This window comes from Cydia splendana, chromosome 14, assembly GCF_910591565.1.
Source record: "Cydia splendana chromosome 14, ilCydSple1.2, whole genome shotgun sequence".
In the NCBI taxonomy this organism is placed as follows: Eukaryota; Metazoa; Arthropoda; class Insecta; order Lepidoptera; family Tortricidae; genus Cydia; species Cydia splendana.
In genome coordinates this window covers 11062356-11087747 of record NC_085973.1, presented here as the reverse complement: position 1 = coordinate 11087747, position 25392 = coordinate 11062356, and the positions used below count along the sequence as shown (strand labels likewise).

At 38.3% G+C, this 25392-nt stretch overlaps 1 protein-coding gene across 3 annotated transcripts in view; it reads right to left on the bottom strand.

Moving 5' to 3' along the window:
* Positions 1–25392, bottom strand: part of LOC134796685 (apoptosis-stimulating of p53 protein 2) — a 288939-nt gene that overhangs the window by 175860 nt on the left and 87687 nt on the right. For all 3 annotated transcript variants that reach the window (XM_063768850.1, XM_063768849.1, XM_063768848.1), the window contains one exon: positions 20427–20485. In XM_063768850.1, coding sequence (XP_063624920.1) covers positions 20427–20456 — 30 coding nt within the window. In that variant the 5' untranslated portion in view covers positions 20457–20485. The remainder of the gene's footprint in view (positions 1–20426; positions 20486–25392) is intronic.

Genomic DNA, 25392 nt, shown 5'->3' with positions numbered 1-25392 from the left:
TATTTCATAATGTATAGGTAATCGTCCGAAAACCATAATATTTAGTGTTGCGCTACAGTACTAAAAGCACTGCATTGTATTATTAACTTGACTACAATGGTATTTAATACAAACATCGGTGTTCTGGCTATTGTCCATCACCTCAAAGTTATCAAAACATTTGCAGAGGTCGTCGCCAAAACCCATTTCAAATGTATGAGAAAACAGAACGAAAAGCTATAAGACCAACTACGAGTACTTACATATTAATTGTACTAAGTAAATTTGGGGTTTTAAACAACTTATTGCTCCGTACAAAGAAGCATTTTTTTTTTAATAGCGCCACTTAAACTTTAGTTTTTTTTTACTTACTAAATGCATACAAGCATCCGATTTGAACACAATTTTAATGTTATTATTATAAAATTTAAAAAGCAATAAGTAATTTCCTCTCGCAAGTAGCAAAACCGTACTCCATTTGTCCACTCAAAACTCGACAACACAGTTATTATTATTATTGTCTTAACGCACACATTTTTTTTTAATCTTAAAGACCCAACAAAGACTTGGGAATTTCGGTTACAGCCACGACGCGTCGCACGCGCACTCTGAATCGCGACTGAAGTTCTATATTTGAAATGAAGTGGGTTTAATAACATTGCGTATATTTTCACGTTTTTCTCTGACTTTGACATGTGTGACTCAGCCATTCATGTTTTTTATGCGTCTGCTCTTTTGACGGTTTCCTCGTTGGTGGAAATGGGTTCTGACATTGGAAGGATCATGTTCATGGCAAATTATCCTGTCCATATTATATTTTGAAACGGGTAGCTAAATAAATGCTGACGTGAAATGAGAGTTGGAAATTTACTAAAAACGTTTGTTTCGAATAAAACTTGTGAAATACCTGCCTGTCTTATATGTTGTTGTTAAATACAATAAATATTAAAATAAATATTTTACCTAAAAGTATCCTTATTATTCTATGTAACAACACTGCACGCGAGAAAAATATGTAAAAACAGTGCTGTTTGCATACTCTAAAATCCCTGACTAACACACATTAGAAAGGAAAGCTATGACAATTTTAAGGTGAATAAATTTTATTATATAGAGATTATAGAGTAAGCGACCTTGTCGTCGCTTCACTGGTCTATTCAAAACCACACACAAAAATCGAAGAAACTGTCCTTTTCTATCACATTCACAGGCCCGTAAGTATGAGGAAAATGCTACAATCGAAGTCTGGATTAAAAGTATCTCGTCGCAAGTTCAAAGCATAAAGACACAAACAGGACATCCTATTTTGGACTTTGTATCGAGAGCGACAAGATTCAAATGATATCCCGATTCTCTGTGATGCTGCATGACTGAATTTAAATAGCCGCGTCGAAACGCCGGCCGCGACGGAGTCTTGATACTTTGCCAACCAACATCTGCACCGAATGAAAACATTCTGCATACGTTTAACGCTCAACGGCTTTGAGGAAGGAAGTATCAAGCACTTTAGATTATCTTTGACGCATTATGATTTAATCCAGGGATGAGAGATGCACGGATGACGTCATGTCATGTAGATCCTAAATATATCATTTGATTTAGTGAATATTGAAATCTTTGATGTTCGAAATACAGGATTTTTTAACATTAAGCCATATTGTGCGAGAGAATGACATAAGTCATACTAAACATTTTTACTATGGGACCAACTCCGTAAAAGAGAAAAAAAATTTTGTTTCATACGGTCAGTCGATGTTTTGTATAGGACCGCCAAAATAAATAATAATAATAATAATGAAGAACGCCCTAAGCCAGCACCATCATTATAGTAACACTAAAACTCTATCCAAAATCAATAATTTGTCGAGTACCTACTCTGCGTAAAAATTGTACCCCGTGAATCCAATCCATTGCACGGACAATACGGACATTACAGGTAGTTAGTAAAAGGGCGCAGGCATATAAATATTGTCGCATTAAGACAAACGGCCACCCTACACTCGAGAAAAAGGGATCTTACTTATTCACTGTGATCGTAACAGACACGTTGAAATTGCTCGTAAGGGCGCTCCGGACGATATATAGGAAAGTGCTCGGTAATACAGTTTTAACGGAGAATGAACAATGTTGGAGGAATTTTGACGCCTTGAGTAAGGTTAACGAATAGTTTGCTACACGGCATAATTAAATTTATGTACCTATAGGTAGTCGCTCGTGAAAACTGTGTAAACTGTGTACACCTAAGCACTTTGTATTTAGGTACCTATACCTTTAGGTAGTTATTAAGTTTGCTATATGTTTACAAACACGTACTTTTACTGTCTAATCGTTCAAAGCACACTATGTAGATACAGTTTTTTGTCTGGTTATTGTTTAGACTCACCTTCTCCCACATGTTAGCTTTCTTTTTTTAGGTTTTCTTTGTTTTATTTTATTGTAAAATTTGTAATGCTTGGTGGCATCCATTTTGGTGTTAGAATGTATTAGAATAAGATGTATTTTTTTGTTAGGTTAGTTTAAATTCGATTGTTAGGTTAAGTTTTATTTTGACACCAAATAAAATGTTTCTATTCTATTCTACTTTTATCCGTGTATCAAGTAAATTGTAGGATGAATAAGGTAATTTAAAAAATGTACCATACGATTGTAAGCCTTTGATGTTCATTGAGTTTTGATTGATGTGATTATTTGTGGGTACACGGCTTTAAAGGTACAAATTGACATCGGTAATTAAGAGAGTGTTCGAACTTAAGCATTTCAATTATCAAGTTGTCTGCAAAGTGAAGTTTCGTCTTACAGCTGTGATTCCACCTATCCCGCGTCACGTTCCACCCTCGTTACTCTCACAAATACAACATCATCTTAAATGAAGAGCCAAGTAACCTATACGTGTTTTCTACTTTATTAAAGTGATAATTAATTATAACGGCACCTCTCTCTTTAGCGTACAGATGTTTCAGATGTTTAATTAAATTGAGAGAGCAGTTTACTGTACATACACCCAAGGCAAAAATAATGGAGACAACGTTGTTTTCTTTAATATCTCATGTTTCTGTTATTATTTGTATGTCTTTCGCATCACGGAACAATGGTGTTCCGGACCTTTGGGAGGCGTGCGCGGAGCCGAAGCCAACACGTAGAGGCCCTTTTGACACTTTAATGAAATGTAAGGGGTACACCGAGCGGATGCTGCCCTTACCCGTGTCATGGGACGCACGCAGAGGCAGCACCCGCCAGGGTGTAAGGGCTATTGAGAGTTGATGGAATCTAAAATGAACTAGGTTATTGGGTGAAAGCGATGGACTAAGTACTGAGCTATGGGGTAAAAAACCGGACGCCTGCCTAATAAAACGGTATGCAATTTTATTTCCGGCAGACGGTGACTCGCCCTCACAAGATGGGCCCCCACAAAAAGCGACATCTAGGATGGCTCAAGGGCAACACCGGTGTGAGCGGCTCAGGGGTGTCGAGAGGTGTGCGCCGCTTTCTACCCAGTGGCTGTTAACAGCCACTGTGCCAACTCGCGTCTTATGCATATTTCACTTCCACCCCTGGAGCTTATAGCTATAAACGACTCCACTCTGGCCGGCCGGCTAAGGCAAGCCAGAGACAGAGAATCCTGTGCCCACCCTCCTTGCGGGTAACAGAACTCCCCAGGAGCACTCGGGTACGTGAGGTCGCTAATCCCCAACAGCTCCCTCTATTATTATTATTATTATTCTATATTGGTAACCAAAATGTTACATTGGTCAACCCCAAAACATTAAAAATACACCCTAAGTATTAAGACATCCTAATATAGCTATTGTAACAAAATAAATAATAGAAATTTGGAAGTGTTAGTTACATATCGCCCTCTTTAATTGAAATTTTACAAAATTTTAACTGACATTTATCTTAACCAGAATTTTTCATTTTACTAATTAATTTGCTTTCTAATTGTCAATGAGTAAGTCCGTCCGCCCGTCCATGAATGCATCCGTCACATGAAAATCAGAGTTTTTTAATGTCATGAAAGCTTGTTTCCATACTATAGGCCTGAGGTGTATATTTGTAATTTACCTGAGCGATTTGGGGGGCAAACAGCGATAGGGATTCATGTCCGGTTCTGATTTGCGTGCGCTACTTAATCAAGACGCCTAATTTGAGGTCCATCAGCTTCCAGACAGTAGCGGTTAGGCTTCGGCTCCACCAAATACTCCGGAGCACGCGATTCCCACACGCACGTTCCCTTGCACGAATTGGGCAAAAATTGCTGAGAGAAATTTTGGAACACGGTTTTATAAAGCAGTGAATTTGCATAACATTCGCGGCTCCTTGCTGTACGCATTTTTGGTTTGTTTTTTTAAATCTGAGTCACGTTCGGCTTTAAGAATATATTTACGACTCTATGTCAAACATAATAATGATCTACCTAACGGTTGATTTAATTTACTCGTCATAATCAAGGAAAAAAACATAACAACAACACACATTGTAGCTTTAAACTCGTATGAGTATCTATAGAGTAACAAGCCCTTGATAGGTCCACAGTCTGCAAAAAATCCGTTAAAATATTATGCATGTTTACAATTACTTACCGACAATAACGTCAAATTTCTGTAATTGTATCATTTTTGTTATAATCACCCGATGCGCGTCAAACACACAGATCGCACAATTCAAACGCTCTTACTCAAATGGTATAATCAAAAGTATATTCATTAATTGCACAGCACAATTATCAGTTAGTAATGATAAAGCCAAGCGGCCGAACAGCGTTAAAATCACATCAGTTTCACTAGAAAAACGAATCAATAAAACTGCCCTCGAGTTGATCATCAATCATCAATAACACCAGATCCTTTGAGCTCGTAAAAAGTGACGTCACAGTATCCGTACATATTTATGAAGAGTACAAGTGATCTGCGATTGATGGCATGGCCATTCATCAAATGAAAAGCTGTCACCATGTATGAAAAAACGACGGACGCCTTGTTCGTATTTAATGTAGTTTTGCTCTTTTGAACTGATTTAGTGAGGAAAACTGACAGAATGAATAAAAACATCGCATTTTAACATTTCAAAAGCCATTAAGTGTGGATGCTGAAAATTTTAGTTTTATGAGTAAAAGCTCTCAATAAAAAAGTGAAGAGTGAGCTCCGGTGGAATGTTAATTTTGTTTGTGGCGCTTGCAAAACAAGCTGTACGTTTACCACTTCAGCTCAAAATTTTCAATTCACATGCAATGTTTTTTCTTCATAAAGGTGTATGACACCGAATTTATTGCACTTATGTATGGTTATGTGTCGCATCAAAGGTTCTGATTTGCGACAGCGACACCCTGTATATGCCTAAACTTAACACTAAATAATAAACCTTAACAGTAGACAAGAACTTCATAAGTAGTTCTTGTCCAAAGCATTTAATAAATTAAATGTCCCTGGAACTATAATTCAGTTTACGACTCGTTGTAAACATTCTATGTAAATAAGGCGAGGGATATGCGAGTCTGAGTAGCGGCACGTCAGAATGCGACCCGTCATCACCCGTGACGTCCGGGGCATTACATGTGGGTATTCTGTGTTTAGGCGGAGTTACACTGAAAGCGTGGCTATTCTCAAATTCAGAATTAGAAAAAGTACCAACACTGGCAGTTGCACGTATGTGTTAATAGATTAAATGTACCTGGGACTATAATTCAGTTTATGACTCGTTTTTTTTTTTTTTTTTTTTTTTGGTATGGATGTTCTGAGTTGGGCAGCTGGTACCCTTTACTCTTTATTGGACTGGAGCGTCAAATGCACAAGAGGCGCACAGAGCTCTTAAACTAAAAACTATAAACTATATATACATTTTCCTTATAACTAAGGTCGATGCCCCCTTTGAACTCACGAGCCTTAGGGGCTCATGGCAAAGAATTCAAAGGGGTCATCGAGCGGAACCTGAACAAAGTCTTGGACTCTACCAGAGGAAACATTTATGTCCTGTGGACTGCTTTTTGAAGCTTTTGGCTTTTTTGGCCACTTTTTGATTTTGGAGTTACAGAGTACCCTAGGGGTACCAGGAGTTATTTGTGGGCTACCTGGACCATCGGAAGTGCCGAGTAACAGAGGGGGGGATAAGGAGGTTTGAGAGGTGTTTATGTTTGTGGGATGGTTAGCAGGCAGCGATGATGATAAGGGTAAAGGAGTTGATGATGCAGGTGAAGGTGAAGAGGTAGGAGGGGGGGAGGGTGAGTTGAGATTAAGGTTTGGATTTTGAGTGTGAGGAGGAGTAAGGATTTGATTATGAGTGACTGTGGGAGGGAGGCCAAGACGCGCTCTGAGGAGTTCACCTTCCAAACGAATATCCTCCTCGAAGGCTTTAGTGATTTCATCATCACTATCGCCAAGAGCGTGTCTGGGCCTCCTCTTTCGAAATGGGACCGAGGAGAGGGGGGTGTAGGTCATAGCATCCCTGATCAATGGGTTGCCATGAACCACAGCCCCCTCATGGAGTCTCTTTGACAATGATTTTATGAAATAGCGCACCGAGGGTACTTTGAGGTCCCTGTGCAGATCAACATTTCTTATGTAACCAGGACAACCAGTGGCTCTACGTAGAAATTTATTTTGAATTACTTGAAGCGATTTAAGTTTCTTCCTTGAGGCATGGGCGAAGACGGACGATGAATATGTAAATACTGGGCGGATACAAGTTTTGTAAAGAGTCAGCTTATTTTTGAGGGTCATTTTGCTTTTCTTATTTGTGAGAAGATTTAGCCTTCCAGATATAAAGGCAGCACGATCCCGTACTGCCTTTATATGCTTGAAGAAGTTGAGTTTTCTGTCCAGGTGGATCCCAAGGTATTTTGCCGAGGTTACCCATGGAATAGGTTGACTGAGCAGCTTAATGAACGGGTGCCTGTCCACCAGCTCCTGATACTTCCCTCTCCTGGAGAAAATTATGGCCTGACTTTTCCCAGGGTTGACCTCAATCCTCCAGCGACGGAACCAATCCCCAAGGGAATCAATCGCTCGCTGGAGGAGTTTAGTCAACCTCAAAGGGTGCGGAGACGACGCGAAAATCGCCGTGTCATCCGCGAACAGGGCATAATTCACTCATCCTGTTTTAAATTGCCAGTAAGGATCGCATTGTGCTTCAAAAGCTTTATATGTGCCGAAACCATTATACCCGTGAATATTCCACCTTACTAAATTTCTCCGTGGGTGTTTTGGTCTGCGGGCAACATTCTTGACAAACGCGTTAAATGAATTATTTAAGGTATTTAATTTATATACTATTTGTCAAATGTCCCGAATTTTAATTAGGTTAGGTTAGGTTAGGTTAGGTTAGCACTATAAGCATAAATATGTTCAGTGTCAGACTGGTAGATGCGATAGAATCTGCCGGCATCGGTAAGAAATCGTAATACTTTCAATATTAAGACGCAAATTTCGTAATACTATCAAAATATTAACCGTTAGGTTTGTATATGATTTTTGATCTAGTCGCTCTGATGCGCGGGATATCGCTATATTCCTGCACAGCGCTGTCTCGCTCACACACCGTACTGCATCCGCATCAATATGATAACCGAATTAGTGATGAAACCCATGCAAATTGGCGTATTCACACGCCACCTATTCACAATCACCCCTCGTCAAACGTCGCAATTAGTTGACACACTAAACTTAGTTATCGGCGACGCTGACAGGGTTAACACAGTGGGAAGGCACAGCGTATGGACAAAATAGTCCGTTAGAGAGACATATCACCGTTTATTTAATATACCTACCTAACATAAGCATACACTGTGAGGTGAGTAACGTATTTTTTTTGGTGAGTGCGTTTTTTAGGTGTTTATCTATGGGCCAATAGTTGCCTGAAAATAAATGTTTTCATTCATTCATTCATTCATTCATTTACGAGGTAAATATCTCACGTCCATATTCCGTTTTAATATATTTAAAGTTAAACGTGTTTCCATTTTGCAGAGCAGAAAACCGCATTTCACCAATCAATCCGTAATTACCGACGCGCCGTGTCAACGTACTAACAACACATTTAACCATTAATAGACTTTATTATCAATGCAATAAGGATTACGAATGGACAGCGGGGTGTGTCCTCTATGTAGGTACCTACTCGTATAGGTTACCAATCACAATTAGCGGGTAATTTGTGAATGAGCTTTGGCTCGAATGCGGACTCTTACCAAACTGGTTGCAATGCATACCAATCAGTGTAACGGTGATAATATTGAGTAGCTACAATAGCTACATGTGTAATCACAGATAAAATGGATCCACAACTAAAGAGACTACCTGTCTAATATGGGGTATGTGTATATAGCGACCTCTCTACTTCATCAATCATCACCACCGTAAATAAGTCTAAATCGCTCATTTCTCGCTCCTACATCGCCCCAGTAACGCTTCTGCAGTCACAATCCCAATGTAACCTGTTCTACTGGGCACCGTCATAATCTCATTGCACAAGAGGGTTTAGGCTATAGTCCCCTCCTAGCTCGCAATATAGACTGGGGGCTTCATACCCAGATGGGTATTGCTTTAATTCGCAGAGGCCAGCAGCTGGTTCCCTCACTGCAACACTAGCTCCTGGTCGAGCGGTACGAACTGCGGCTTGCACACCGGAGGTCGCAGGTTCGAAACTCGGCTCGTTCTAATGCGCACGGAATATATTTCTTATCTACCAGTTACTTTTCAGTTAAGAATAAGTGTTCCGTGAACAAAGTTTTGTACGGAACACTAAAAATATCACGACGATAAGGTTATTGTTTGCAAAGTGAAAATGAAAGATGGAAACATAACGTAAAAGATAAAATTAAGTACTGAAAGTGTTATTTGGCGGCATTATTAAACCCGTGCTGAATTTTAAGTCTACTTAAATGTGTGAACATTAAATTTGCAATAACCCATTTTAATATCCATTTGGATGTCAAGGATCATTAACACAGCTTTTTACGACATAGGTCCCTACGTGCTGATGTTTTATGTCCTAAATTTAAATAAATACATTAAGTATTCATGTTAATGTCACACCAGGTAAAACCGTACTCTAATAGACTGTATTTTAGCATTTTTAGCAAAATAACCAGAGTGAAAGTAAATGCCAATTTTTCACGCATCGAATATCAAAGCTTCGTGTAGTCGAAATTTGTAATATTGCCAATAAACGTTTACTTACTACGTTTGCAATTTTATTAACAGCCAGGTAATTAACTCAAAAAATTTGTTCGTCGGCCCGATTATTTCCGTATTTTTTCAAACTGTTATCATTATTTTTATTTCCTTAAAAGTTACAGTGGCATCACATAACCGCGTTTGACATTTTTCACTGCTAAAACCCGACAAGCGGGTTCATATTATAAACTTGAGTAAATAACCAAATACCATTAAACTACGGGTATTAGATGTATAATAATTATAATTTAGCCTATATACGTCCTACTGCTGGGCACAAGCCTCTTCTCAAGCACGAGAGGGCTTAGGCTATAGTCCCCACGCCACGCTGGCCGAATGCGGGTTGGGGACTTCACATACACCTTTGAATTTCTTCGCGGATGTATGCAGGTTTCCTCACGATGTTTTCCTTCACCGAAAAGCTAGTGGTAAATATCAAATGATATTCATACATAAGTTCCGAAAAACTCATTGGTACGAGCCAGGATTTGAACCCACGACCTCCGGATTGAAAGTCGGACGTCAGATCCGCTCGGCCACCACCGATTATTAGATGTAATTCATCGAAAATTCTATGGACCGCTGTATCGTTGTGAAATCTAACGTTTCCGCGGAGAAAACCCAAACTTCACGCACGAAACGCTAAACGATACGGGCCTTAACAAATACTAGAGCCGGTATAAGTGTGCCTTCACATTATCCTACACGGGATACCGTGTCTTGTCGGACGCGACAAGAGAAGTAAATGTACGATATTGTAGACGTGAATGAGGCCTCCAACCCCCGCCCACCTGGGGGAGCATACGCCTGCTGCGTGTATGGCCGAGGGATCCTCTCTCGTATAGGGTTTTACAGCCACGAACGCAAGTGTCGTAACCAGGATGCTGCTTAAAACATCTGACACAGATGATAAAGGCCTATTATTAATGATGAATGTTGATTGTTCATATCTTTAATATAGTTTCCCGTGTCCGATATCGGATGGGACTAGGCGGGTAACTGGCGGCTAAAGCATGAGGTCTGTTTGTTGCACTTAGAGAAACACTTTTATTCCAAATTTACAAGATTGTGAAAAAAAAATCTAAGCGCGCATCAGTTACTCATTCCTGCATGAAAACAAGAAGTTACATTAAACAGAAATTTCGTTACGATCATAAATAAAATAGTATATTATGCGATTACGTCCAGATTGATTAAAAAAACCGCAATGATGCTTACAAGCGTTAATCTCATAAAATAAATACATACGCAGGAACACCTACTTGATACGGCATCGATAACGATAGCCAATATAGTGTATAATGTGAAAGGGCTCTAACACATAGGTACATAAGACTGAGTAGGAGTGTCGTCTGGTGCGTGTATCGGGGTCGGCTACACCGTTATGATGTTTATGCGATACCGGAGCACAGCCGGCTGGGGACAGATGGATCATGCTGAGATTTAGTGTTATTCGTTTTATACCAGCATACTAAGTAGGTATTGATTTTACGAGAATAAATTCCAATTTTCCACATTGGAATGGGACGTTATTAAATTGTTACGTTTCAGGAAGATTATAAATTAAACGGTTGATAAAGTATAGCAAACCTATGTATGTATATTATTTACTCCTCAGTTTACGTGGAGGTATAAAGTGAATACGATACAGAACATGGATAGCTGTCAGCAACCACATATAAGCATCAATGCGTAATATATGTAGTATCTTTTTATTTTATTTGCTAAAGCTCAGATATAAAATCCAGCAGGATTAAAATCCGTAGTGACCGTAGTGGCAATATGACTGTACTAAAAAGTACATCATTTTGGTTTTGCTCGCATTATCGCATTTTTCTATAGAAAGCTCTCAATTTCTACACATAAGTAACAAGATGTCTTTAAAATCGAATTGGTTAGCCGTTCTGTTGTATATATAAGACCACAGGGCCGTCTAGACTAAGTCATTGACGGGTTCGAAGTAGGGTAGGGTTATCTGACACACATAAGCACATTACAAAGTTATAACAAGTATGCCTGCGCCTAGGTCGTAATCTTAGATTACCTAGTTACATACAGCCTATCGATGAATCGTAGTGATCTTATCCAAATGCCATCACCGACGAACTATGTATCGATGCATAGGTAGGTATCGGCACCAGAATTGGGGTCACGCACACAACAACATACCTACTACGTATTTAGAAAGATGTTTTTTTTTTCGCAAGCACTAAAGCCAAATGAAAGATATAATTGTATATAGATTGATATAAGGCAATAATTGAAATATAGCCAGCTACAAGATTGTCCAAAAAGTTTATTCAAGTTAATTTTCATTGTTTAATTATTAATTGATACTCTATGTAGCTACATATGTGTATAATCATTATAATCAACCTCAACTCTCCTGCCGACACCTAAACTGGCGAATATTTTGTATTGTGGAGATATTTTGTCCGTTACAAATCAAAAATGTATTGTTCGTAAAAGTGAATTTCATAATTTCCTTTGACAATCAACTTAAAACGTAATTAATTACGTTAAATTAGCTTTACCTAATTAATATTAGTAATTGTGTCTCGTTGGCCGTCTACGAGAAAGGAAACTCTTATAAACAGTATGTTTTATCTTTACTACTCAGTTACTAAATTTGGCATACTGTCAAGCGTAATAAATTATATATTGTTGAGAAAATTTAATTAAAATTCAAACACAAACTGACATATATTACAAATAACACGAACGTTTACAATTTCTCATGGAGATAAATTGGAGTCATCAGCGTCACATGTGTAATACATAATTTTATATTTACGATTATATCATTTTCTTGTAATCAACAAAACGCCTATCTCTAATCTGTCTGGATTTGAGAAGGAAGCTAGAGCGATTTAAAAACTGATGGCAAGCGTCCAAATACGATACGGGTAAGGGACTCAGAGTTACATGAAACAAGTAAAGTACTATTTGGTTAATAAATAAAGAAATGGAGATAATATGTCACCTAACTATGCAGACGGTTATATAAATCCACTGCTAAGATACGCTTGTAGCGCTATGTCGTAGCCGACATCAGCATGTTTTTTTCGATACCTATGTTTCGTATAGAGGCGTTACGACAATATGTCGTGATTAGCGATGTGTAGGCTTAACTAGCAGGACCGAGATAGACCCATCCCTCTCTAACACTGTTAGAAAAAGACGGATAGTCTAACTGGCGGACCGGATTATTGCACTAATGAACTACAAATTACCTACTCCATCAAATCTAATTTTCTGGGTAAAAAAGTAATTAGATCTATCATCTATCACGGTCTCAAACAAACGTCTTCAGAATCTTAAATATGTGCTAATTATTACTGATGCGACTTATAGTAGCAAACCTTGTAAGCCAAGACGGTGAAAAGTTATTCTAGTAACGAACTTTGCGACGGCACCGCAGCAGGCGGTTTGATTTCTACAAGTTATCTAGTAGTTTCTGTATGCCTCGTATCTCTAATTATGCTTTTAGTTATGCTTCGGTAGGTGTAGACAGTATGAGTATGACGTCTTTAAATAAGTATGTATAACTTTTAGCACGATTACAACTAGCCAACAATAATGCCCTACAATTTTAATAATGTACCTACTTATAAACTGATATCACGGCAGGTGCCTGCCGCGATATCAGAGGACGCTGGTTCGTTTCCAGCCTGGGGCACTGGAGGCCTTTGTCACTTTTTCTTAGTATATGACATTTATTTCAGTTTATAATTTATACTTAAAGTAGTGTTTCTTTCTACTTTAAATAAAAATATTTTCTGAAAATAATTTAATTTGTTCTAATACTTCTAATAGTACCTAATGTACCTACCTACTTGTCTGCATGTTAAAATTTTATAATTGTTGTGACATATCTTGTAAATATTAATATGTACTGACCCAATTTCTGACATGTAAAATAATATTGCTTTTACCAATAAATATTCTGATTCTGATTCTAAAGTCATCGTAATTCGCATAATTTATTAAGTATACCTAAGCGGGCGTATGATGGCCACGATCCTTACGTGATAATTATGAGATAAAGCAGTCATGAAATTGCAAGTTTATCGAGTGATAAAGGCATAAAAATAAACAAGACAATACATTGCAGTTGGCTTCAACTCGCATCGGAGGCCAAAACTCGCTTCATGACAGTTTGTAATTTAGCGAAAAATGTCACTTTGTAAGAAATTCTACTACATAGGGACTCGATTTCATTGCGCTTGAGTGTACTTAGTATAGTCCTATTCAATAATTTAATAAAAAAGCACGACATTCACACACGTATGTTAAACATCTATTTCCGTTTTGACATAACTCACATAACTGTTCATCGAGTTAACACGAACATTATTAATTAATTACCATATCCAAACGTTCTTGTGTTCTTCACCTATTTATACACTCGGTCACGGCACAACGACGTTTGGAAATCTTCCAAGAGCGAGTTTTTGAGAAATTTATTCCGTATATTTCTGAGTTTAGTGTTTATGGGTCGTCAGAAAGTGGGGTCATGTATATTGGCAGTGGACGCTCGGCGCCTCTTGTCAGATCAGAGCCACTTGAAAGGTGCTTTATGAGATGGATGGTGGTTATGTTTACGTTGGATACAATGTAATGCGTTTTTTTTTTCATTTAACGACTTCGCGGTATGACATTTTAAACACTGAACGGGTAAAATTAGCCAACTGCTACCTACTCAAGATAGAAAAACTAAAAAAATTGCGAGAGGCTAGCTAACTATAGTAGTTGTTTATAATACTGAATAGGTAAAGGCGATATTCTATGTTTAAGTAGTTTGCTATGTATAAATAACCCCGTGAACCCTGGCTGGAGTCGTATTCGAGCTATAGAAATTGTTCTAATTTTTAAATGCAAACAGCAAAATGGCGGGACGCATTGAAATAAACAACAATCACTGCAATTTATTGCGGTCTCCCTAAATCAAAGGTGTCTGTGTACTTTCCGGATTCGCTGTGGACTTGTATAAGAATCATTTATTTACATAACTGGTATAGCTATATAACTATGCATGTATAACAAATAATGCCTGGTATAAATAAAATACCGATTTTGCGAGTTCTCTTTTCTAAATGATCAGTACAAATATAAAGTTCCGAGAAGAAGACTCCAGATAAAATACATATATCAAAGAAACATTTATTTCGACTAAATATATATTATGGCTAATTGGCATGATTATGCATGGGACGCTGGTTCTGGGGAGAGTTTAAAAACAGCACTGAATGTTTACTATGTGTTGTATTTAGAACATTTATTTATAGGTATACAAGTATGCATATCAGGGTCGTACCCTGCGTAACTTAGGACGAGATAAATCTGTGTAATATTATACTCAAAAATATTTATTACACTGACTTTAAAGCCAATTTGTAAACCGATAAGCACTTGACAGCACACCTCATCAAACATCAAAAGACCCACAACACATGAACACAGGTCAGAAATTAACACCCTCGAAAAATCCCGCCGACCGCGCCAATAAACACGCCCAATTAAACCTAACGGTCGGAACAATGGCCCATCGATCATGCTCGGACAGGTCGCAGCGAAATAATGTTGCCGGAGATAGATTTATAATAAAGAACCTCAGTCTTATTACACTAATTTAACGGTTAGCAAACCTATGTCTAATTATGTCTCTTTCTAACAAACACAAATATCAAAATCACAGATTGTTAGACTTAACACACGTTTATGAATAACGCCATAACTCGCGCATTTTACTCACTCGCGGGTTATAGTGAGAAAAAATAAGCTAAACTGAAAAAAAAAATATGTCAGGATATTATTTCTTTTGTATTCAATACACTTAAAATTCGATTAATGACAATCTCCATACAAAGTCTTCAAATTGTATTTGTCATCAATGTAGTGGTGGCGCCGCTAAGACAAATATCGCGCTCTTTATGTGGGCTTTGTAGAATGTATGTAGACGCTAACGCACTTTTGTGATCATTCTGAGAAAATGAAAACCAGTGAAACCAAGAGCGTTGCACCAAGCCTGGGTTTACGAGCGATGCCTATTACATCGCGATTTTTGTGCGCATGTAGATTTATCCTTGGGTATCACTCCACTACGTCCCTTAGTTCTAGTGACTACTAAAAACTCACCCTTATGGCACCCCTCACCCTTAAGTGTTTAAACAACAGTTAAATGGATATTTAAATGTGCATCATGTACGTGCCCTAACATCTTTACATGAAGACTACCTGTTCGTATTATTAACTCGTCTCTGCCCTGGCCTAAATTGTAATTTGATAGCCCGCAGGTTTGATTGGCGTGTGCTTTGCGCTAATGATTCCTTTTATTTGATATAATGAAACACAATACAGGCATTTAAAACGTATATGTAGTAGTAGGTATACCTAGTATATGTATAGTCGCCATCAGATATATCGGAGCGGCCATGGTGTTCACAATATCTGAACACGCGCTCTAACGCCTTGACAATAGAGGCGTGTTCAGATATTTGTGAGCGCCTCGGCCACTCCGATATATCTGATGGCGACTGTACTTATCTTCGTTTCCTTTAATACTAATAGGTAATGGGGTAAGCCGGTCGAAGTGATTTACAGATGGAGCCAGTAAGTATAGGTTTTACGTGTTAATCGTTTAAGAATAGTGTTAAATTCTTGTATTTGTTTTTATGGCCTGGATGCTAGGCCCTTTTAGCCAGAACTCATAGAAACTAACTAGAGATAGGTAAAACTTGGCGTCATCTACACGAACCTTTGACAGTCGCAAATCCCATTCATTTACACAAGAGATGAAAGATCAGATGTTTATCTTACAAGAAAACTATCTGAGGACAACTTTGTAGACTTAACAGTTAACGTTCCTTCGAAGTAAAGTATAAATGAATCCAATATTATTAAGCCTTTCAGGAGACCTTACAGTTGAATGACAAGTAATGCCGTAGATGAAATGACCAAATTTCAATTATTATGCGGTCTGGTCACTGTTATCCAATCTACATAATCAATACATATTATAAAACAATGTCCCCCGCCGCGTCTGTCTGTATGTTCGCGATAAACTCAAAAAATACTGAACGGATTTTAATGGGGTTTGCACCTATGAATACAGTGATTCTTAAGGAAGGTTTACGTGTATACTTTGTTAAGGTTTTGTGTAAATTGGTTGAAGCCCGTGCGAAGCCGGGGCGGGTCGCTTGTATTTTTATAAGCCGGTTTCTGTACAATGTATATATAAAATATACTTAAGTTATGATAACAATCTTTATCGAAACTTACATATAATCCACATGTGAGCATTTAAGCGAATACAATTAACTGCGCGAAATATATTTTACGGCTCATTATGCATCGAAAACTGGAATAATTCGGTGCAACATCGCTTCATTTTAATGATGCGAAATACGTATCCCGTTCCAGCTAGGGTTTCCAGGCCCCTGTTTCATTGCGCTGACAATTGTCTCCTGACAGTGACAATTCGCCGTACATTGCAGCTTGTCCGTCAAGTGCATTTTGACGCCATGTGCCGTCGTTACTTATCGGGCCGGAAACCGACAGGGAATTGTCAAATATAAGACAAAATGTATAGTCTCGGACAGAGTCACGGTATAGGATGCAGTCAAATGAAAGATACGAGTAGTAGGTAGAGCGTGAACGGCTTTATTGTATAAGGTATATCTATATATACATGTTTGCGTTGTCGCTGACCAAGCAATATGCGTTATGTCGCAGTAAACTATTGTGTTACTGTTAAACACTGAAAGTGGCTAATCGCCATATTACACCTCCCCCGAAAGTCCCTTCAGCCAGGTGTCAATTGTCAGCGTGTCGAAATACGCCCCAGGAGGTTTTGCTCTAACATTATGTCAGTTCTGATAATTTAGAACTAAAGCCGGAATGTAGAATACGCAAATAAAATGCTTTTGTTATACATATTATAAAGTAACGAAAAAACCGGCGAAGTACGCGTCGGAATCGCGCACGAAGGGTTCCGTACCATTACGCAAAAAACGGCAAAAAATATCACGTTTGTTGTATTGGTAGCCCCACTTAAATATAAATTTTATTATGTTTTTAGTTGTTTGTTATTATAGCAGCAACAGAAATACATCATCAGTTTTTTCAAAATAAAAATTTCAAATGCGATACAGCCTGGTGACAGACAGACGGACAGCGAAGTCTTAGTAATAGGGTCCCGTTTTTACCCTTTGGGTACGGAACCCTAACAATGAATTCTTTAGGTATATATGATTTGTTCCATGCCACTGTTTTAAATGGCTTATTTTCGAAAATTATTGATTATTAAATATCTCTTAATTCAATAAATGATCATAAAAAAATTGTTAGATTTAAAAGCAACTTACGAATCCGTAATAGCACGGCCATCGGCCATCACTTCGTATGCGATGCGTCAGGAATTTTGTTCAAGAATCAGGGATCCTGTCTGAAATTTACATATGTGTATCTGACAACCCTAATAGGCACAACCCCGAAAACGGTTGAGCGAGCAACGCGATACGTGCACCGAATACACTTCTGATCTGCAATCCAAAATATCGTATGTCCATAAAAATTTAATCAGTCACACAACATTTTGTATCCAATGATGTCCATTACATGTAAAATACTAATTAAGAATTCATAGCCAATACATTTCACGCAGATAATGAAAATTTGAGCGCCTTGCTTTAAATAAAGGCTTTACTGACCACAATTTTGATATTAAGTAATTAAATATTAATATGTATTTGGTTGAATCGCGAAGCCAATTTAATAATGTATAAATTTAAACTATTTAATTAATAGCCTGTTGCATGTGGCTTCGTTCGCGAAATGTCGAATAAAGCTTATTTGCTTCCTGTTAGTAATCCCGTACTAAATCTGTGTGATAATGATAAATGTGCCCTTTAATTATGTTAATCCATGCTTTAAGTTATCCGGATGCCATTGTTACTTTTTGAAAACATCATTTTTACGTGTCTGAATACTTCCAAGTAAGAAAAGGCCAAACCTACAAACTTCAAAAATATTTTAAAGGGCAGATATAACGAGAACAAAATTAATTGCGATATCCGTATTTTATCGGATAAAAGACTGACAAAAGGAAATGATTGGTTAACGAGTCCTTGTCCCGGTCTAAATCGGGCCTCAAAACGCTTAGGTGCAAATTCGTAAGCCAATTCCTTGAAGCGGCCGCTTCAAACGGGACCACAAAGGCGATCTCCCTGCCTTCAGCGATTCCTTAATGCGCGAACATACTCTTACGCAGGGTTACCAGACGTCAGGATTATTCAGGACATGATACTTTGGTCTTTTGTCAGTACTGCAAGCTTTTTTTTTCTGTAATTTTTATGTTAAACTGTCGTGTTTACATTAATACTTTAGCTAAGAGTAGCAAATGTTTCCCAAACTAAGCCACGAGCTTTGCGAGGACTTCAACTTTTCAAGGCATAAGAGAAAACGAACGTTGCTGCCAAACGTCATGCCTCCTCTTCACTATCGGCGATGATCGTTGATAGTGTCATCGGCAAAATCATCGTGCAAGTATCCACATGATCGCCTGTACACCGCAACCACCCGGCGATTCCCTTAATTCCCTTTGATACGTGCCCAAAAAACCGACAACTCACGGTTTGCAGGCGATGGTAGAGGATGACAGGCGGGGACTGCCAAATATGCCCTCTACACCATCGTCCTCGCCAGTCATCGTCTATCATATATATAGAGGAGCCATTACACAACACTTCTCAAATAAATATTCTATAAATATTTTTAAACACATTACCTTGCCAGTTGCCTATTTTGTGCACAATCAGGGATTTTTTTCAGGACTCATCAAAATATGGTTACCTTACTCCTTCGTCCGAGGCGTATTTGGATATACAGCTCCTGTGTTGGGATTACCAAAGACGAAAAGAAGTAAACGCATGAGGGCCTCGTATAAAGACAAGCTTTATTTCTTGCGCAGATTTGTACCTTTAAAAAATACTTCAAAGATCAATCTGATTGGCGCTTCGTTGTCAATGATAAAGGTTCTTTATCTCATTTGTAAGACGTAGGAGATCTGTGGATCTTCTGTTTGGATGGGGGTATTGCATTCTTTGATGTGTTAAGTGTTTGGTATCGACTGCGTTACCCGCAACTAGAGCAATTTCCGTGCCTATGTATTTGCAACTCGGTATTTGGAGTCGATCTCCATACCCACGACTATACCGTCATAATTTAGTATCTATTTTAGTCATGTATATAGTACAGTAGTAATACAATAATTTGTTTTGTTTATAACTTACATGTTTGGTATACCTGTTAATGTAAGTTAGTCAATAAATAAATAAATGAGGATGAAAGTTAAAAGAGCCATATGTACTGTAAAACGAACGATACACGAGCGAAAAGGTAATTCGCAACTAGGGCTTCCAAATACCGGACTTCTTTCAATACCGGTATTAATACCGAAACTGTCTTCATCAATACCGGGATCCCGGGATCCCGGTATTGACTGTGAATCGCTTAAAAATTTTGGGTTTTATTTAAAAAAGGCTCACTGTAACACCAGATATGTATGTCCTTAGCTTAGGATATTAAACAATAATCGCCATCTGCAATAATTATCATTTCACCCTCCAGGTTGGCAATCATTTTATCCGCCTTGTTGACTTCACCAGTCACATTTTTAGTTCAACCTAATAAACCAGCCAATATTTATTCAAATTTGCCACCAAAAATTCGTTTGCCATACTACAATTCATTTCTTTCTACTTTTTGATATAATTTTAAGAACTAATATATATATTAATATTAATTATCCTGGACATCAGAATTCATCACCTAACATTTATCTAACGCATATGCTCAGATCTGGTTTCAATTAAATTAAATGATCTTCTTTAATTAAATGGGCAAGTAATTTTCTTGATACAGCCGAATTTGATCATTTTAATAGATTTTAAACGTTATAATCGGCACATTTTCCTTGTTTTTGAAAATACCGGGATCCCGGTATTGCATAAAAAATACCGGTATTAAAAAATGCGTTTAAACAGACGGGATCCCGGTATTTCGGGATCCCGGGATCCCGGTATTGGAAGCCCTATTCGCAACTCGTGTTGATTTAAAACACTTCCTTCGGTGTTTTAATTTATCACCATTCGTTGCGAATTTGCTACTTTCCGCACTTGTATCGTACATAAATATTACAGGATTCGTGGTTTACGTGTTATTATTGGTGCCATATATATAGGGTTGTTAACTATAATAAAATAATAAAAGCAGGCTTACCAATTCCTCAGGTGATCCCGGTTCCTTCATACCATTGCTCTTATCCGTGCTCCCCGTCTCTGTAACAAACAACATTAACGTTTAATTATCAATTAAGCGAAGTCTTAGGGCTGATTTAGACGGCGCGCGAAATCGCATGCGATTTTAAGGTGGCCACTGACGAGCCTTCCAACAGTCCAAATAGCGTGGCTTATGCAATCCAAAATCGGTCCGTGAATGACAAAAACGTACAATGTTTAATATTACGATGCCGTCCATTTGGATGAATCCATTGTAACGGCATCCATTTGGAAGGCTCGTCAGTGGCCTGCTTTAAGGGCTGATTTAGACGGCACGCGAAATCGCATGCGATTTTAGTTACATTGCGGACTGTTGATTACGTCCAGTTTTCAACCGACCGATCAGAAACAGCAATGTAATGAAACTCGCATGCGAGTTCTCGCATTGTATATATCAGCCCTTAGGGTCAACTAGGAATACACTTTCATATATTTTTGTGTTCCTAATATTAGTGGCAGTAGATATTATCTTAAGAACCTACTTTTAATCACCATCGCCACAATAACTGTATAAATAATAAGGAAAAAAGTGTTCCAAGATTTTTTGCTCCCATTCCGTTAACATTTTTCATAGACTTTACATACGGTAACGAGATGGAAAGAACCAAAAATGTGTTATTTTACATTCATCATCATCATCATCATCATCATCATATCAGCCAGAGGACGTCCACTGCTGGACATAGGCCTCCCCCAAAGAGTGCCACAATGACCGGTCTTGCGCCACCCGCATCCAGCGGACTCCCGCGACCTTTACCAGGTCGTCAGTCCACCTTGTGGGGGGTCTACCCACGTTGCGCCTTCCAACATATTTACATTAACGTATTTTACATTAAGTTGTAGGAATACAGCAAATTTTGCCATAGAAAATGTCATAAGCAAAGTGGTGTCACGTAAGCTTGCAAGCTGAATATTCGAGGAGCGTTATAAAATATGCTCCCTTTGCGTGCACTATGATGCTGTGCATTCACAGATCACTTACCTACTAGAGGGAGCATGTAAATAAACGATCTTAATTTTAATATCAGTCTCAGTGTAAAAACGTGACGCACCAGTAAAAATTGTGAAGCGAAATTCACGTTCTAATGAAATTAACCTACATCCTAGAGTTTTCATTACTCATAATATACGAACTATCATAGTAGAAAAAAAAATGAGAGCGCGTGATTGCTCATTTAGAAATTTTACTCGCGCGAAAAAAAAAGATTTCTAGCAATAAACATTGGACGTGTAGTCGTGTATCGTATAAAGTTAATTGATTTGAGATGCAAATGGGTAGAACGATTAGCAATTAAGTACCTATTTCAAATCTAAAATTTTGTACATCCTTTGTCTTGGTACATGCTTTATATTGCTGAATCTAACGTGGGTATATTTAATTACACAAACGACCTGTGCCTCCGTGACCACAGCTGGTGAAACTCAGCTGAAACGTCGGAATTTAAGGTAAAAACAGTGAAAGCATATCGCGGTAGACTAGTTTATGTAATTAAATCTGTACAAAACGCGAGAGTGTAAAGTGTCTAACGTGGGTAATCTGTGTCCATTACATGAGAGGTTTGTCGTGACATAATATCCGCTCTGCGGAAACGATTTATGATTCTGCGGCTAACTGTACAAAAGTACAGCTTTGTCGCATTACTCTAACAAGTAATCTTAAGGCCCGGTAATAAGGTGTCAAATACAGTGTCAAAGAACGGGTGAAATGACGTAATTTGCGCATTAGTACCGCAAACTAATCCGTGTGCGGTGAGACAGGCCGTGAAGCGGCAAATTTAGTGTAGCCGTGACACTAGCCTATTCGATGGATGTGATTTACGATTGTCGTTTTCAGCGCTTACCCGACCACACCCCATAGGAGCCCGCTGTTCGGCTAGGACACCACACAAGACCTATCTACCGTCTAGCGATATGAGGCCCTTTAAGGCATGTGAGCGATATGGTGGAATTGGTGGACCGCAGACTGACTGCTTGCTTTATTCTCAGCTCAGTCAGTCTTTAAAGCGGCGGGCTAGTATCTCGAAGTCGTGAGTTCAAGTCTCACCCGAGGCAGTGGATTGTTTCTACGTTTTCTTAGTAATGTATGAACATTGTAAATGTAATAAAAGAAAACGGTTCGGGCCTATAAATTGATTGTTAAAATGATATCAATTTGAAAAATTCGAATGCCACTCTAGCTGGATAGTCCAATAGGTTTCTCGTAATTCATATCAAATATTCGGACCAGTAAAGCATCCCGTGCGCTTGTCAAATCGTAAAAGGCTTACATTCCTATACAGGAATGCTTTGTGTCAGTTTTAGGACGACGGACTGTCTAAAATTCTAGCGCGATTCAGTTTTCATTGCGTAAAGTTCAAAGTTTTAAGGACTTCTCTTTGAACAATAGTGTTTTACAGAAGCTTGTTAATTAATTAACAAGCGTACCGTGTTCTTATACCCCCGACGGAACAGTTAGAACAAAATTTTGACAGTTCCGAACAACTGACAGGCCGAAACCGTCAGGCGGACTGTTAATCAGTGGGCCCCTTTAAGGGTGAATGGTTGTTTGTTTATTTTATAAATAAATGTAGCCTAGGAAATATTAGTTACAGGTACATTGTCATGATATAGTTATAAAATTTTTGACAAATTAAGCATTAAAAAGTCGAGATAGCACTGTGCACAGTTTTATTAAGCCCGTCACAGACGGAGCGATAATATGTGTATCGGCAGATACCGTAAGATACTGACAGATACCGACAGATATCATAGAGTATCGCTAAGCACCACACACACACACACACACACACACGCCAACGATACCAAAATATATATCGCTCTCTGTCTAGCAAAACTACATTGTGAGAGAGACCAAATATACCAAATTATATCGTAATATACCGAGCTATAACATCTTAAGATATCTTAAGATACCTTGCGATAAGATATCGTAAGATACCAATTACAGCTTCGTGTGTGGACTCTGTCAAATAGTAGGGGAGCCCCTTGTATATCAGGACGATTTACAAGGGGGTGCCCGAACCTCCCGACTGCCCAATGGTGCCCTACCTCCCCTAGGTAAAAGATATCGTAAGATGCCGTATCTTACGGTATCTGCCGATATATTATCGCTCCGTCTGTTACGGGCTTTAAAAGTGTATTCACCCGGTTGTGAATAGTTACAATAATAAGTTATATTATTATTATTACATTGGCTTCATGCCTGACAAAATATGTGGTTTAATAACATGCCGCAGTGGTGCATGAAAATGCGAATTAAACCTTAACTATCAATTTGTGGCAGTCATAATAAGCAGACTAAAATAATAAAATGCTGCGATGAAAACGCAACGAATGATTTATACATTAAATCCAGGTTGAAGGAATATTTAGAATATAATTTGCATTATGAATTAAAGGTTGAAAAAAGTATTGAATTTAAACTATTTTTATAATTAATTAATTAATTAATTATTCTTCTTCCTCGCATTATCCCGGCATTTTGCCACGGCTCATGGGAGCCTGGGGTCTGCTTGACAACTAATCCCATGATTTGACGTAGGCACTAGTTTTTACGAAAGCGACTGCCATCTGACCTTCCAACCCAGAGGGTAATAAACTAGGCCTTATTGGGATTAGTCCGGTTTCCTCACGATGTTTTCCTTCACCGAAAAGCGACTGGTAAATATCAAATGATATTTTGTACATAAGTTCCGAAAAACTCATTGGTACGAGCCGGGGTTTGAACCCGCGACCTCCAGAATGCAAGTCGCACGCTCTTACCGCTAGGCCACCAGCGCTCTCCATTTAATTAATTAATTATTATGACATTTAATATTTGAATTATAATCAATTACAGTAATTAGTAGATTTTTTGTAAAATTTGCATGTCGTTGTGTGCGACTGAATACTGTACACCACTTAACAAAACAACACCTATGTATTTTAGAATTAAGTATTCTTGCAAATAAAAAATGGTACCGTCTTGGGTCGTCCCATTCGTTTTTCGTCAAGTTCTTAAATTAGTCCTATTCTGCTTTCGTCACTCATTCTAAATTGAAAGCCACCGACGATTGTGACGAATGTAGAATGAGTGACGAAAGCAGAATAGGTCTAATTTAAGAACTTGACGAAAAACGAATGCGACGACCCAAGACGATACCTAAAAAATCTTTATCTTTAACTTTATCTTTATCTTTGTACGAGAAGTTTAAAGTGTGCTGTATTATAGACGTGTTATACAACATGCTACCCGGCACTCGATTCAACCAGGTCTTTCGTAAAGTTCCAGTCTCGTCCGGAGCTTGTAATGTAGGAAGCAGACTTCGAGCTAATTTTGTGCCTTTTCCACACAGATCACTGTATACCGCTAGATAGTGCATGTGAGCTAGCGCTGATAGGTACTGAAAATTGTCACATAGGTATAAAATGCTAAACCGGTAGCCGCATCGGTTATTTGCTCCCCGGACAAGCAAGCGTGTGTCCAACGATATGAGTTTATAAGTACAGTCAAGTGTAAAAATATGGGTGTACAAATCACACTCAAAAATATGTCCCATAGCTCTTATGTCAGCGAATTAAGAACAATGAGACATATTTTTGAGTAAGTTGTCTACACCCATTATTTACACTTGACTGTACATGTTCAGAACTCTATATTCAGTGAACGAAACTACCAAGCATCACATCCGCAAGTGATAATTAATAGTCATTAAATCACGCTATTTTTTTAATGTCACTTACGAGTATTTGGGGTCAGAACTCTCGCGATAAGGCTTTCAGCACAGTGCAAAAACGAATCGATACCGAAAAAAAAAACTTTTATGTAAATCAGACCAAATGTATTCATAGAAATACCGAACTGCTAATACTAAAAGGAGATCGCACACATCGAAGCGTATAGCAGAACATGTGATTTTTAAAACATG